We start from the raw sequence: 16,951 nt of genomic DNA, 5'->3' as shown, positions 1-16,951 counted from the left end.
TTTAGGACCTCGCTCGAAATTTTCCTATTTTCCGTCCAATTGAGCTTTTTTCGCGTTATTGTTCACCTTTAGCACACTTGAAATGCCAGGTAATTCTCACGCGTGAGTTTTGGGTCACGGTCCAATTAGTTGAACGAATTTCAGAATTACACTTGTATGCTCCTTTTGCTTTCTGTCTTTGTTCATGTCAGTGCAGCCGACTCGAACCCGCCTCTCTATTTTTAGCCCCATACATGCTCGTTTTGGGGTCCTTTTCCGAGTTTTAATCGTTTTAATTGCTTTGCTTGAAACGCTCGCTGATTATATCGCGCCGTACAACGGTCGGAATATTTCCGCGTTATTAGGTGTTTGCCGAGTTCGGATTTTGTTTCCATTTTTGATAGTTCCCTATCGCGTAGGAACTTTCGTCCGTTTCCCAGACTGCATTTATTAAATCCGTAACGCGCCGCTCCTATTTAAACTTGTATCGACCGAGGACAACTGGCTCGCATTTGGTAGTCGATACCAGAAGTCGATCGATAGAACCAGGGAACTCGATACGGTGAAACGAGTTAAAAATTCGGTGTTGCATATTCAACAAGTTAATTCCATTTTCGCTACTCTGCGTCGATATAGCTATCGTTACGTGCCATTAACTTGTTGTCTCGCTGCCTAATTAGAACATACATATAATAGCGTAAATGTCACACGTGGAACTTCGCTTGTAAATTTTAACGCATCTAGGGTAATTCCCTAGATCCTAGTAATGGTGGTTTATTCATTTCGCACAGTAGGAAATTTTCTTAAAGGCAAGGCACTTAAGAATATGAAAGAACATGACGATAAACAGTGTTATCTAAATTATTTAATATAGAATGTTATAGAAACTACTTTTTATAGTCCCTGCAAGTGCTGCTTTAAAAATTCTTTCCCTGAGAGTACACAAGTTCATTTTTAAAAAATTCAGTTTCATCTATGGTTTCACACCATGTTACTGTTTCTTTATTCTATTAAAATAATAGAAATTTATTTACTTTATATTATACATAAAAAATTATTTTAATTGCTTTAAGTATTACGTTAAAAAGTGGGTGAGCATAATTATCTTCCTGCTCCCCTAAAAAACAGCAAAAGAGAATTTGGGTCAGCTTGACTCTCACGTACAGAATCAACATAATTAATAAAAAAAAAGTACGTGACACGTATCTAGATTTACGTATTAGTTCATATATGCCTGTTTTCGTTTTACGTCCTTCTCGAATGGATGACCATTTCCCGAGGATGTAACACATGTCCCCAGCGAAGGGACCAGCAAGGATGCGTATCGATGTTAAGTACTTAGGCGAGCAGGAATGTTATGCTCGCTCAATATATTCGCGTCGCCACGGCGCGCGCCAAGCAATACCGCATCCTGTTACGCGTTTGATGCACTTTGAAAACAACCTCTTGCTATCTCTGCCGGCGGCTCTTACGAGTTAGTCTTCGATTATGCTCCCCGAGGAGCAATCCACGAAATAGCTCTCGGTCGAGATGGTCGAAGTAGCTTGAACGACGGTTACTGGGGTCGTTTGCTCGCATTTAAATCGAGCAAAGCATCGCTCGATGCCCTAGTGAAGTTCGAGGCTGCATGTGTTCTGTTTGCCCAACGTTTCACTGCTACGAAGAATGCATCCATCCGGCCAAATTAAATTAACACTTTGAAGACCCTTTAAAACCGATAACCGTGATTTCGGAATGCCCCACGTTCCTGACTTGGGTCTGCAAACACTTTGCTCTTTGTTTCAGAGGTCGTTCCTCGTAATAAGCGAATACTTACATGTTGATTCTCTCTTCCTAGCTATTTCTGTTCCAACGTACATTTTCTGGCTCGCTTGTTAAAGTATTTAATAACAGCATTAGGATTCTGTCGCATTCAGTTACGAGAATTGTGAATGTAAAGTAGCGTTTTAAATCGACATGTATTCGTTGAAAAAGGTGAAAGCACTTGCTAAAGGGGACGATCAAAGTTTCCACGCGTGACTGTCGAGTATTACGCGAACGAATACAGGAGGCGTGACGACGCATACGAATCAACCTTTAATACCTAAATGATCCCTGGCTAGTCACTATGGAGTTAGCACGCACGCCTTGTTTTCCGTGATTTTTTCGTCGACGTTTGTTTTATAACGAACCCACCACTCAGCCTCTGTTTTGTTAACTGTAAACGCATTATGAATTACCTGACGCCTGCGAAGGTACATCTCCTGGATTATGTTAATCCCCTTAGAGACCCTTTAATTTTTTAAAATCCCCCTTAACAAAGGGCCCCGCCATTATTCCGCCGTATGATTAATTCTCATTCAACATTATTCTTCTTTCTTGTTCCTTTCTTTACCTCCGCTTGTTTTCTGTGACTGCGCTGCAGAGGTAAAATGATTGTTATCTCGAAGCACAGCAACAGTACAGGGGTCTAATACGTTTTTGCCACGCCTCGACGAATGTTTCGTTTCTCCTCATTACGTTTGCGTAATCAGTCGGAAGAACCTTAATGATGCTCGATGACAAGAGACGGCGATGCACTTTGCGCTCTCCTGAAAATTCGTTATGCAACGGTTTTGGCAGCAAGATCTTCGGCACCAGACGTTCCCTGTACGCGGAGAGCCAACAACTGTAACAGCTGGTCTTACTTGCTAACCTGCGTTTACATAGGCACATATGTGCGCCCGCGTTGTCGAAAGGGTTGGACTGCTGCACTTTAAATTTTAAAGAGATTATCTGGAGTAGCAAAAGAAGACTAAAGAGCTGGGGATCGTGGACTACATAACGCAGTCGTCGAAGATAGCGACGAGGCTATTATTATAAATTCACAATGCGCAGCAGTAGAAGTAGCAATCGCGTATTCCGTTACAGCTAACGAGGATCGGCGAAGAAGTCAAACAAACGACTCGAATTATCTCTGAGAGGGAAAACTACACCTACTTTGCTGGATTCAGAGTTTCCATCTTTTACAACTTCGTCCCTCCGAATAAGAACATCGATCGTATTTCTCAACAAACTTAAGGGAAGATCATCGAACCGAAATTTCCCCGCGATCGCGAGACGCGTTAAAGAAACTTAAATTACCCAGCACTCCCCTTTCCCTCGTCCTGAAGAGGACTCGGCCCACGTACAGGCGTCGCGTCAGACGTCTCGTTTGTTCGTACGGGTTCTTGCGTATTCACGATGTCTGTCATTGGTACTCAGGGATTCAAACAGAAAGAGGAACGAGCCGGTGGAAAGTTTTATTTACTTCAAAAACGCGGCGCCAGAGAACCCAGGGCCAACGCGAAGGGAAAATAAAGTTCTGGGAGGCTGGGAGAGGAGGACGAAGAAGAAGACGAAGAAGCAGAGGAGGCGAAAGCAGTTGACGGTTACCGTTCTCAGTCGGCGAGAAGAGAAATGACAAAAAATCGGGACGAGTTGAAAAAGTCAATTATCGTGGCAATCCCAGTTACTCCGTCTGGCGGGGGGGTTGGAAGCTTAGCTCGAGCTACTGGTCGCTACACAGGGACTAGCGAGACCAGCGTAACGCGCCGTTTGCACACAGCTGAACGTGAAATGATTTCGCTGAGACGAAACTGGGTTACCCGCGAAAAAAAGACCGCTTAGGTGTTCTTTCTCGGTAGATCTGGACGCAGACTGTTACGAATCTCCATGAAAGTTAAGTACCACCCCCAGCCTTATCTATAATTTACTGTGGCACGTCGAGACTCAGTAGCTGAGCGCGGCCGAGTGCCCTTCGAATTTCCCAAACGAGCAGGAACGACCCTTCCATCTCGATATTTTTATACACGATTTTCGCGCCTTTGACGCGAATTAACGAGCGTAATCCTATCAAGGAATCGTCCCACTGTCAGTCGATTCGATTACATCGTTTATTATAAAGCGATACGTATCGCTCGAGGAAACTTTCCCAGCAGCTGATAATTGAAGCGGAGGGGCGATTTTATTAAAACACGTCGGGAATGTATCGCGATCGTGGCGAGAAAAATGCATCGAATCCTGCGCGCGAAACCGGCGGTAAACCATTTTCCAATTTTCCGCTCGAATCTATCGGAAGGCTTCCTCTTCTAAGCTAAACGAAAATTCTTTTCCCTAAGTTGGAGTCCACGCGATATCAGAGGCCTGCGCTCGCGATAGGGACGTAATGCCACCAGATGCCACCTCTCTCGGGGACGCTTTCGATTTTCCACAGAATTTTTGCGCCGCCCGAGGACAGATGGCCCGCGAATCATATCTATTGTTGCTCAACGATACCGCCGCGCCTCCATTCCCGTCGGCACTTCGCGGTTCGCCTTCCCTGCGCTGCGCATTATGCAACCGCCTGCATACAGGAGCCGATGCAAATATTTTGCCTGCACGTGCATACGCTTACCTCTGCGGGGTGATTACATACATATGTAGATGCGCGGATCTAATAATGGAAATTATGTCCGCGTATACGTCCTGCGTAACGGGGGCGATCTAGTGGTGCACATTGAGGGTAGTTGCGCGGGGCGAGCTTCAAAGCTGCACACAGTTCTGGCCGAAAAAATTGTTCTGATGAAAGGAGCTCTTTTACGCGGTAAATGGGATTCCGTTCGTATTGCATTTTCCTTTGTGCACCTGGAGATAAGAGCGAGCTCTTTCTGCCGATATTGCTTGCGATAGACGGAGTACATCAGCTCTGCTTGCTCGGGGTATTAAGAGCGTATTTTCTACTAATAAATTATGGACACGGGGGAATAGGGAAACTTTCTGGGTTTTCTTTGCTTGTGATGTTCAGATGTGAGGAGACTCTGCTAGGAGTCATTGGAGAATATTTTGTTGGAGTTAGATTGTTAGGGGTTATTTTTCTAGGATGGACCTAAGAAATCCAAGATGGCTTAGAAAATCTCATATTTGTTAGTATTTTAGTGTGTTTGCAATAATTTTTGTAATGGAAGGTGATCTGTTGGGTTACCTCATAAATAATGAGGCGATTTTCACTGCTGAAGAGATTCATACTCAAAGATGTAGTTAATTACTAATTTATTTACAGACTATTACTTTCTACGATCACGTTATAAACAATCCAGATACTTTCTCGATCTCTGGAGAAAACGTGAGAGGAAACGTGAGATGAGGAAGAACATTACTCACGTATACTACTTCTAACATGATCTCATATTTAATATCTAATTCTAAGCAAACAACTTAGATGTCCCGTTTACTTTTTCTAACTAGAGCTGATCAAGCTTGAACCTTCACTAGCTTTCACCTCTTAAACTCGACGTTCCTTCTCACAGACTATGGGACTTCGTCCTTTTACCATCGAATCGTAACGCCACGCGAAACAATCCCATACTTTCCCACCAATGAATAATAAACAATTCGAAGCCATCTGTCGCTTAGAGATCAAGACTTATTACCATACTCTGTGGTGTATCTGCGTAACCTAAAATCCGTTTATATGTCTACACGGACGCGCTAACATACTAACCGACTTGTGTATATACCTGCACGCACATATTTATATATGTATTATGCATAAATACATATATATATATATATACCTACATAAGATCGTGGTCCGCGATACATAAGCATCAATATGTCCAATATTCAAGTCTCCGTAAGTACATACCTATACGCACGCAGGCAACGGTATTACGTGCACCCGACGCCGATATAGGTCGGTTATAGGTGGAGGGTAATATTCGAGGATGCCGGAAGCACGTTCGAGCGATCGATCTCTCGGTCTGGCCCTCCCTCTTAGCGAGTCTTACACCAACACCAGCTCCTTCAGTTCGCGGTGCCGGTTGCATTCGGGGTTACAGACTTCAACATCGCCAGGAGAGAAGCACGACTCGTTTCTGGAAGAGGATAAGGGAACCCAGAACCAGGGTAGGGTACGAGATAGAGAGAGAGAGAGTGAGAGAGAGAGAGGAAAGGGGGGAGAGAAATCGGCAGGGGTGAAAAGGGGGACGAAATGATAGAGGGAGAGGGGATCGAGGGGGAATATAGAGGGTGGCTCTCTCAGTAGGTATCTCAACTTACGATTGCCCTGGGGGCGTGCACAGAAGTGCAAAGCAATCGTTTCCCAGCTCGACCGCATGGCTATATGTTCTTCTCGAAACGGTAACGTATCGAAATACACGCGCCGGAAACGCTCTCGGCTCGATGTTACCCTCTACTTTCCCGAGTCTCGCGTTACGTTCAGAATCCACAGTCCTCCAAAATTCCCGCGCTGGAATTCGCTCCAGCCACCCCCCCTCCTTCCTTCTCCCTGTTTGCCTTCTGCACCAGTCTGCGTTCGCGCTCGACGCTTCTTGTTGCCTCCCCAGGATGTGCGCGCGGCAATTACGTCGGAAAGAAATTGAAATTGCACGGCTGCCTCTCGTACGTAAACGCTCGTCCGCCAAGGATGTTTATCCGTTTGTCTTCTCCGAGGGGATTTATGGAAAACTGCAAAATAGTTGCTCGCTGGTGGATTTATGGCGGTAGATTTGTTGCAGGGAACGTCTGTCTGTGATATATTGAACATCGAAAAGGGCGCGCTGTCATAAATAAGGAAAATCAAGTTTGTTGGGTTCCGTTCTTTTCGCGCTGAGACGGGAACGAGGTGGGTTACTATCATGTGGGTACCTATATCACGCGAGGAACGGGTTTGCTCTGTTTCTGGGAGATTTAGGTACTTTTGGAGACAATTCTCTGTTAGTTCTAGCGTTTTTTATTTTGCTACTTTATTGCCAGGTCTTGTAATAGAATTAATCAAATATTGTACCTATTTTGCCAGTGTTTTCGAAGTTCGTTGGTCTAAGGATGGTTCTAAAAATACTCTTGTAGGTAGTTTTCCTATTTACGTTATATGCTATGTCACTAAATGTAGGCAAAGCTATGTAGGTATTATACGTGACTCATGAGAAGTTCCTTGAAATGCATTAAGTGCAATGCTCTCCAAGGCACTTCTCATGGAACACGAGTAATACAAGTACACTCTTTACTATTTCTGTTCTACACCAGTTTAAAACTTGTTTAATTGCTACTTCACTCTAGAATCATTGGAAGATCCACTAAGTGATCGTTTAGATGAATTATATAATACTCTAAAATATAGTATAGCGAAACTGCACACCTCTTATCTACCAGGCATAGTGCAATACATTCAGTAGTGACATATCTAGTTTGTAACTAGAGCTTCCAGAAGCGTAAACACGAAATAATCCATGACCCACAAATGATCGTCCCAGTCGACAATAGAGAGGACTCGGTAAAGTAAAGGTAAAGTGTTGAATTTCCAATCGAAAGATTTCTCTGCGGAAGACAGTGTCTTCCCCAGAAATGACAGACCGCGGGGAAGTGTAAAGTTTCGCGAGTAACTCATGTCGGCGCAGCGTCGAAGTGGATTCGGGACTTACCAGTCAGACCAGGTCGGTCGAATTCTGCAGCGAACAGGAACTTCCATTGAATTTAATCTTATTACGGTTGCCTTAGTTTGCTGGCAGTAGACACTTGCTGGAAAACAAAGTAATTGTCTATCGACACGACCCCTTGACTACAGGTTCTTCAGGATACGTATCAGAATACATGTCGAGCAAAAGGGAGACGATAGAGCTACTGTTATCCTCCAGCTTCAAGCTCGAATTACACCGACAGAGGATCTACGAGTCATGGAATTCTCGTAGAGGGTTAGTATTGCATTCTTTCGATTGTTGTTGTTCAGGGAATATGCCACTCTACACGGGCTCGAAATGCAACTGAGAAACATGAAATTTACGGCCATGGACTGGGTTAGGTTCACTTGAACAGAGTTCGCGGGACGCTTTAATGTAGGAGAAACGTTGGGTAGACGGTTACATCGACGCATCGAAACTTGTAAACTATTATTGATACCTATGTCAGGAACACCCTTACAAGATAAATTTCCATAATGGCAGCTACTGAAATTGCGAACGTTGTTTCTGCAAATATAATTTCGTTCCTGTATGCAACCCTAGCGAATTTAGTACAAAATTAGAAGATATTCATAGATTCTTTAAACTATGTATGTTTAACCATTTTTAATTCTTCTCTGACTTCTATATTAATATTTTTATCTAAGGGTTAGTTATACAACTTAATTTTTAATATTTACATTCTTTTCGATTATATAAAGTATATATTTTCACTCGAAAGTGTATAAAGAAATGAATACAGTATAAGGGAGAAAATTGCTGATACTTAGAAATGTTATGATTTGGAATATATGTTTATTGAAACACGCGCTATTAAAATCAATATGAAACAAGAATTTCATCCGTGTAAATTGCTTATATTTTCTTGGAGTAAATGATCCAGTTGCAAACGATATAATTCACCCCCAATAAACGTTTAATTTGTTTCTAAATAAGTGCATTTATGTACTGCTTGAAACTTGCTGCAACGCAACGAGTCTCGCGGTTCTAGCCTTTGGTTGTTGATTTTCTGAGCAAAGCTAATCTACCAGTACACATTAATTCGCGTAATTTCTTGTGCCGTAATAGTAACTGAAATAAAATGTGGTTTTCAACATGGTAAAATGTTGAAAATCGACAAGTCGCAATTTATTTTAATCGTGATATTTCGTTTTGATTGATTTTTTCGTAACAAAAATTACGACGTCTGTATAGCAATTTAAATTGTGGAGGGAACGATCGATAAGTGACTAAAGGTGCGATGAATAGCTTTAGGAAGCAATCCTGCGAGGACAGATTATCCTAGAAACCTTAGACGCTGAGACACGCTGGACAGAACGAAAGAGATTCTTGTTACTGTCTACCCTCTTGATCGAATTACGTCGCGAAAACATACGATTCAGGGAATCTCCTGAACTTGACTGTTTTCATTCCCCTGTTTCGGATTCTGTTGCTATTGTTCTGCTGTACTATAGCTATACCCTATTCAAGTGTCGGTTCACAGTTACTTGGCCATTCCACAGAACGTTGACTTGTTTTGCAAACTTGTACGTTTTTATTAGCCTTTTTCTATTAAAAATTTATTATGTTTCGTAACTTTTAGTTATTGAATTCTCAGTAATTAATATTACCCGTATCTTTGGGCGCTGCACCAGTATTTTATTTTCCATAATTGCAGGCGAAATAATTAGTATTTTCCATCGCATAAACCAACGAGCTGTATTGAAAGCTTGATTATTTATAATTATACGGCTAACGAATGATTAACGCGTCCTCTTTTAAGCATGTTTTCCGAGCGTGTTTATGTACTTTATCGGGATAAAATTTGCGTAGAAATCTGGTGGTACGTGCCATTTAGACGACCATTAAAACGAAACAAGCATAGCCCAATGAATTTTCTCGCATGAACGAGATTCCATGGTCCAGGTATTAAATTTAAATAGGCGAATTCCAGATTAAGGAAAGAAAAGCCGATTAATTTCTTTATTCATATCGTACAATAATTTACTGATCTGCCGAATAATACGTAAACTAAGACACAATTTTAACACTGTCATACCGTCTTAAATATGTGTACACAACAGTCATAGAACTCCTCGAGACAATGTATATGAATTTCCAATAACCCTGAACGTAAAACCGACGAATTCTCAATCGAATGTTTCAACCGGCCCATTTTCGTGACTACTCACGTACTGGAAGTAGTTCAGCGAATCGAAACGCTTCCGGGGCACGCGAGTAATGCGCTTTCGGGACAAGCATCGACGACGTTCCCGAGTTCAATCTTTCGAAGCGATTCGCTGGCAACGAATAGACACTAATAGTCGAAGAGGTTCGGTAAATTCACGGGAACCGGGATCGATCGGATGCCAGTCAACCGACAGTTGGCCGTACCAAAAATCCTCAGATCGCGGTCGCCGCCACGCTCTCTGTGTTCCTCCTCTCTTCCAATCTACACCCCTCTCTTCCCGCTCACTCTTTCGTCCTATACACCGAATACTTCGAATAGAATCCGGGAACATTCTTGACGTCCGTGACGTAGCTATCGAATTAACGGTGTGTACAGGTCCCTGGTGAAACGGCGGTTCCCTTCCGTTCCCTCCGTGATAGTTGTCGGTTTCTCTGCACCAGTTCGCCCCTACATACCTGCGGTGGTGTCAGTTTTGCAGCTTTCTTCGCCAACTATTCCGAACTCTCCAGGCTGAGAACGACTTCCGTCGATTAGATCGGCAGCAGGATCCTCCCCGCTGTTGTCGTGCTTTCTTTGCCAGCGGATTCCGCCCTCGGCGAGTGGAATCTTCGCGGTATAATGAACGATGACTTTGGTAAACAAGGGATTTGCCAGTCTGTGACAGCACCTCGGCGTACACGTGGCTGGTAGAGGCGATACGTGGCGTTGCAGCTATAGTATATCGATTACATGGCGATACCGTGGCGGCATAGCGCAATAGTAAATGGTAGTATCTCAATAATGCGGTGTAATAGGAAATGGAGTAAATGGAGTGACTGTTCACTGCTGCGGTATGTGGATCATCCTGGTGACGAGCCACGAGTTCGCACGTTAGAGCCTTGGAAGAATGTCCTGCGGGAGGTTTAGTTTTTAATCTAGAACAACCCTTTAGAGTCGCGGCGACTCCACTAAATTTGAAACTTAAAAATCTATTTAGCAGGCAGTTCGAAGTCACTTAGGGATTTTGTTTCTTTTTCTGTAAACAGGCTTCAGGTCGTGCCAGTAAGATTTTTTTAAAATGCCCAAGAAAGGATGAGAAAAGAATTTTTTGAAAATAATAAATATCTTGTGATTAATTAGTAATATACTGGATAGACCAACTTAGCTATTATATTTGTATTGTATAAAGGTGTTAACTTTAAACATAAATAGCTTGACTATATGATAAATAGTAATTAAGGCAAACTCTCTATTTGCAACGATATTTCCTTTCGCTCTTCTCTCTAGGATGGGTTATTCGGGACTGACTCATCTCTCACTGGCAAGCATTGCTTCCCATCATATCTACGTAGTTCGTCATTACCAACTTCTAATAATTCTTTGTCATAAAAAGGTAACATAAAAAACATAATCGAAACATAAAAAGGTGTCATACTAGGATTAATTTACCGAATACTTAATCTTCTGTAGACAGTTTTTGATATTTACTAGACACCAGTTTAAAGGATCCTATTTTGTACGCTCACGAGGGACAGACAGGTCTATCGATCGACCTTTACTCACTTTCAACGTTTCCTTTCTGCCGTTGTAAAAAAATTCACTTCTGGTAGGCCATTGAAATGCAATCTTCGTTCATTGCAAGCGTTCCAGGAAGTTCGAGCAACTTCTGTTCCCTGTTCGCAGTTTGAAACAATAAATAAGCGAGGGTGGGTAAGGAGAGTGGAACGAATCCCAGTATAGCTGTCAACCGTGTGCTTTTTTTCCTCCTTACCTTTCTCCTTGCTTGTAGTTTTCCGCGAGTTTGGAACAGATTATTCCACGGGTTCTCCAGTGGTGGACGACTTCCGCCGATTAGACTGGCCATCGAGATCCGAGTGCCGGCGCTCGGAGAAAGAACACGTCGGGCAAGAAGCGATAATATCGTTGAATAGATAGCGTCTAATAAGAATAATTGACGACGATGTTTTATGCATCGCGCTGATTTCGCATTCAGTTGCCCAAAGCAGTCGCGTTTGCTAAACTTTCTTGTAACGGCTATCTTAAATCTTTAACGCGGTAATTTCCCCTGCCACGAGCCCCATCCTCGGATGAACTTCGTAATGATTACAATAAAATTTGTTTTTACGCACGCCGCGGCGAAGCTGCGAGCTTGTTGGCTCCCTTGCGGGATGAAAACGTGGAGGAACCATTTAGTAGTCACTTTTCCCATGACTACTCCGTCTCACGAAAATGTTGCATATTAATCCGTTTGCATGCATAGCCGCCGTCTGCTGGCTGGGTATGGTAATAAATTTCATAATAATAATTTTATGTGGCAATAAGGGTAACAAGGCTTAAACTGAATTTTAAAAGGTAATTTAAATGAAATTCGAGGTTTTCGGTGGAAGTTTCGAGTAACAGTCAACGTTACAACGTTAGAGTAGGTTTTGGAAGAGAAAATGGAATATGTAAGTATGAAAAGGATAAACAAAAATACCTTGTAAATATGTTAGCAGAGTGGTACAAAATGTTGGTTTAATTTACTTGTATTATTTTACGTTGTTTCTAACGATATGAATATTTCGCGAAAATTTATACAATTGCGCTATATTTGAAATTCGGTTACAAAACATTACATTCTACACTTGAACGTTGCAATTTTAACTGAAATCGAAACGTACGAATATAATATTGTATATTTAGAATAGTGACAGAGCCGCTAGAGAAAATGTTACCTTAAACTTAATAAACTTAATAATTACATAGAGGAATACATTCAATACAGTCGCTCAATCGACAGATTTGTCATTAAGTGAGATATAGAATTAACGGTGATGCAATTAAATGCACAATTTCGATTGATCGAAAGATATATTTGCCAAAGGTAATCTCATGAATTGTAATTATAAGTTACGTATTATTTCCCAGTACCATTATTACGGTAGCTATTACCATGGCCGATGCTCCATAAATTATTACGAAATTAAACTGACAATTTTATCCAGATAATTAGAATGATTACGCGAAACAAATTATATCTGAGGAAGAATAAATAATAACGCAGTAGGATTATGTGTCACATCCCTGAACCAATTTAATACTGAAGCTATTTTACGAGCTCACTATCCTATAACTTAGTATCTGCTATTATTATTATATTATTATTATTATTGTTATCATTATTATTATCACTATTATTATTGTTACTACTAACTGTAAGTATTATTGTTAATATTATTGATACCCTTGTTGTTAACCGTTACTGCTAATGTTAGAAGTCCAGAAGATTCTTACAAGTCCCATTTTCTGCTTCCATAGTAAGATGGAACCATCTCTTCTACCCTTAAACTACCCTTCTCCAAAGACGTTAGAATTTCCAGGGTAAATCATTTGAACCTCGTCACTCTATAAGAAACATTAGTCCATAAAATAAAGAACAAAAAAAGCTTTCTCAATCTCAATTACAAAACCCAAGTTTGTTAAAATGAAATTGTTACTAACAGTACGTAACAAGCTCCATTGAAAATTGAGGGGAAATTAGAATTCTAAGGCTATCGCAATTTCCAGCGTGCTCCGCGTAGACACGGATTTCCTTAAAATTACAACTTCCCGAAACGGTCCCTGCACTCAGATTCAAGTGGGTCAACTTCAGCCGGCTGGGGTTCCTCGAAATCCCCCCAGGCACAAAATCAATCTAACAAGCGTCGGTGGTTTTGTTTCAGATGAATCACCGCGACTCATCGCAGCAGCTCTCGTCAGCCGATCCACAAGTGCTCCCGACACGGGTAAGTTTCTATTCCGATCTTCGTACTCAGCGGCTATTTAAGTACACGTCAGGCCTGGAGGAAAGTTTCGGCGCGTATCGGGGAAGGGAAGGGAGGAACAGGCGAGCTGGCGACGAGGGGTCGAGTTGGTTGACCCCACGTCTGCCGAGCGACCCTATCGTGGCTCGTGTGTCGGGTATCTTGAAAATCGCGTGGGTCAGGGCGTGGTGGCTGGCCGGTCCGCAATCAGGCCTGCCACGTCGCCCGAGCAACTTCCCCGCTGGTCACAGAATGCATTCCACCAACCGAACTTTTCCCTCCTTCTCCTTCCGCGTCACGTACGCACTCAGTCGTTCCGATCACTGGCAAATAATACCTGCAACAATAGCTCTAGCTCGATACAGCCAGCTACTCCGCCACTTACGCACCGTGGAGAGCCACGCTCTGCACTGTGCCCGAGTGTTGCGTGTTTAATACGCGTGTACGAACCACGGGTTTATCGCGTATGTCCTCACACCGTTGATATATTGCTCGGTGTGCGTGCCACACCCCACACATGCGTCTCTATGATCTATGCGACCCTACTTGGCCGCGTACTCGTGTATGCACGGGTGTTCGCGCGCTACACCCTCGCCAGAACGTATGCATCGTTGCGCCCTCGGCTTTGTGTGCGTATGCACGTGAATTGGTAAGCGTGCCGATATCTGTACACTGTCCTCTATCCGTCTGGTGGAAACGGAACGTGTGTTGACCCCCGTGTACCCGCGGTGTGTACTTTTGCACGTGCCTTAGCCGTGGACATGCGCGTTATACACGTCACTGAGTGCATAGCCCGCGCACACGTACGCATTATGCATATCGCGATACGCGTGACCCAGGCGTACACGCGGCCCCAGCGGTGCATCGAGCGGGACGCGGCGAAACGCAACGCGCGTGTTTATCGGCGTTGCCCTCTCGGCCAGCAAGTCGCGTTGCTGTTCGACGTGTGCGTGATTGCGTGCGCGCGTGCATAAGACCCTTTGTACTCGGGATTCGACGGGGCTGCCTTTGCACTAGCGCCGGAGACACGAGCCAATCAATCCCCATCTGCTTTCGGTTTCGCCCACCCCTACGTGCGCTTTACCCTCGCGCTCTACGTCTACGGAATTTCGATGATCTTCGCCTCGAAACAGATTTATCTCGCCTGCTTTCCTTTCTCTTCGCCAACAGTAGCTTTCGAGGCGGCTCCCGACCCTTCGCCGATTCCTTGGGGATGTGTTTCCGCGATACGTCTGGTATTCTCGATCTTCTCTGTTCCTATTTCAAGGGTGTTTCGACTGCGAAAGGTTGTTTCATTCCGCTTGCATCGAAGGCTGCCTGTGACGGTACGTGAGGGCGGTGTTATCCGCAGTGGATTTATAAATTGATTAACGGGGAGGGAGGTTTCATTCGTTTGTGTCTGGTGTCCTAAGGTTACTAAGTGGAAGGCTCAGTTTTTTTTAGAAGAGTTTGCTAGTTTTTGAATCTTTCAGCTGTCGATCTTCCAGTTATCCAAATTTTCACATTTTTAAACTGTCAATTGTGTAAGCATTCAGTTTTCAAATTTTCAAATTTTTAAACTTTTAAATCTTGAAATTTTTCAATTCTTTTCCAACTTCCAATTTTCTAAATTTTTGTATTCTTAAATTTTTCAATTTTCAAATTTTCAATCTCTCGCTTATCTAAATTTTCGAATTCTTCAAATTCTTTAATTTTGACGTTTCCAAACTTCCAATTCACCAAATCTAAAACTTAAAAAATTTTTGAATTTTTGAATTTTCAGATTTTCAGACTGAATTCTCCCAATTTCTAAAACTTTATCTTCAGTACAATACTATTGAGCGACGGACATAGATAGAAGTAGAAACAGAAAATACTTAGTACCTAAATAATAAGCACTTGAGTGTATGTATGTAGTACGTAGTCCTGGTTGTATTCCTCAGAACACAAAATTATAAAAAGAAAATATTCACTCATGTATTTCTGATTATCCTACATAGTCATGAATCTCATAATATTATTACGTAAAAATACTTTTAATAAAATTGAAAGGGGACCCTTTCCGCAATATTCTTCATGTCAACCCTCATCTGCACCCAACAGTAATTTACCACAGATGTCAGCAGTTAGTAGAGTTTTTCCACCAAATATATTTCCTTAAACATATATTTCCTCTTAATATCACTCCCTAATATATTATCCAAAAACTGTATAAAATATATCCCCAGGTTTTCAGCTTTCAACACCCGACCTCTCATTATCCACATCCCTCAGACCATCTACCACCCTCCTCCTCCCTTCCCAGCCACAACACACGGCGAACCGTCGAACTAACGATTCATCTTTCAAAGATTTCGATGCGACGTCGACCCTTCGAAGCACCCTTGGGTCCCGTTTCCTCGGTTGCGTTTTTAATCCAGTCGCCTAGTTTCGAGGGTTCTTATCTCCCTCGATTCCTCGTTTGTCATCGTGTCAACGGCCAATAGTCGCCTCGCCGTCGCGTAGCTTCCGAAAAAATTAAATAGCCTTTTTCCCATCCGCCCGTATTATCTAGCCTCCTTATCTCGTCGGAGGATTCCCAGTTCAAAGGAGGGCGTCGTTAATCTTGAGGGTGGGCGGCTGGGAGCGGCGAAGGTTAAGGTCGAACTTTCGGATCGGCGGCGGAACACGGCGTTAACGGAAAGTCAGCTAATTTTCACGGGATGCCCGCGGTCACGACCCCAGCTCTATCTTATCTGCGCCTCTGTTGGAAGCGACAGGAGAGTGTACTCTCGAAAATTTACCGCGGCAGGCTCCCGTCCTCCAAGACGGAGATAACGACTCGAGTCGCGAGCAACCTCGCAGGTGTCTAATTGTCTGCGATTGCGGCCAGCTGGCAGGTCCCTGTCAAGGCGGTTTCGAGGGACCCGTCACTCGCAGGTCGAGCCGCACCACCGCAAGAGCTCTGTGCGCAGGTACCAGAACGGAGGGGACGGGGAACGAGCGAGCAGAACGACCTCGTAAAATTCTGGCGATTTATGTCAGGTGTCCCTGTTCGAAACTTTCGCCCATCACGATATGCCTTTTTCTGCGGTCGCCGATTTTTCTTCCGTGGATTTACGCCACCGTCAACGGTACCCCGACGATATTACTCGCCGCCGATCGCGCTCGAAACAGTTGTCCAATCGCGTTTGTCAGTAAACAATGTTAGCAGAGGGCGGCATTGTTCGATTGGAAGACGTGTGGACGTCTCGTTCTTTATCGAAGCAATTTATCTGGAACTGGAGGATCGCGCGGTGCTGCCTGGCCGAAAGCTAGGAGTATAAATTTCGTAAAACGCCACTGGCCGAGACTTTCTTATCGACTCTGTGGCTTTGCTGGAAGGTGGAGCATTTTTGGGGGAGAACTTGTGTGGGGTGAAAGTGGAGCGGTTTTGAATTTCTCTTATTTGTTTTTTTTTTCTTGAGTTTTTTGTGAACTGTTAGCATCGCTAATTAGTCGTATTTTTAATTGCATTTTTTTCTGTGAAAATTGCTCGATTTTTCGATAAAGGTTCGCCGTATAATGGATATCCCTGTAGTGTACAGTGGTAGAGTTTTTTAATGTGCAATTTTTTTTAACGTGTTTATAATGTCTACATAGTTAAAGGT

At 43.1% G+C, this 16,951-nt stretch overlaps 1 protein-coding gene across 2 annotated transcripts in view; it reads left to right on the top strand.

Moving 5' to 3' along the window:
• Positions 1-16,951, top strand: part of LOC143180571 (uncharacterized) — a 288,265-nt gene that overhangs the window by 64,327 nt on the left and 206,987 nt on the right. For both annotated transcript variants that reach the window (XM_076380390.1, XM_076380389.1), the window contains exon 3: positions 13,263-13,325. In XM_076380390.1, the coding sequence (XP_076236505.1) occupies positions 13,263-13,325 (63 nt within the window). The remainder of the gene's footprint in view (positions 1-13,262; positions 13,326-16,951) is intronic.

This window comes from Calliopsis andreniformis, chromosome 6 (genome assembly GCF_051401765.1).
Source record: "Calliopsis andreniformis isolate RMS-2024a chromosome 6, iyCalAndr_principal, whole genome shotgun sequence".
NCBI lineage: Eukaryota > Metazoa > Arthropoda > Insecta > Hymenoptera > Andrenidae > Calliopsis > Calliopsis andreniformis.
This window is presented reverse-complemented; position numbering and strand designations above follow the sequence as displayed.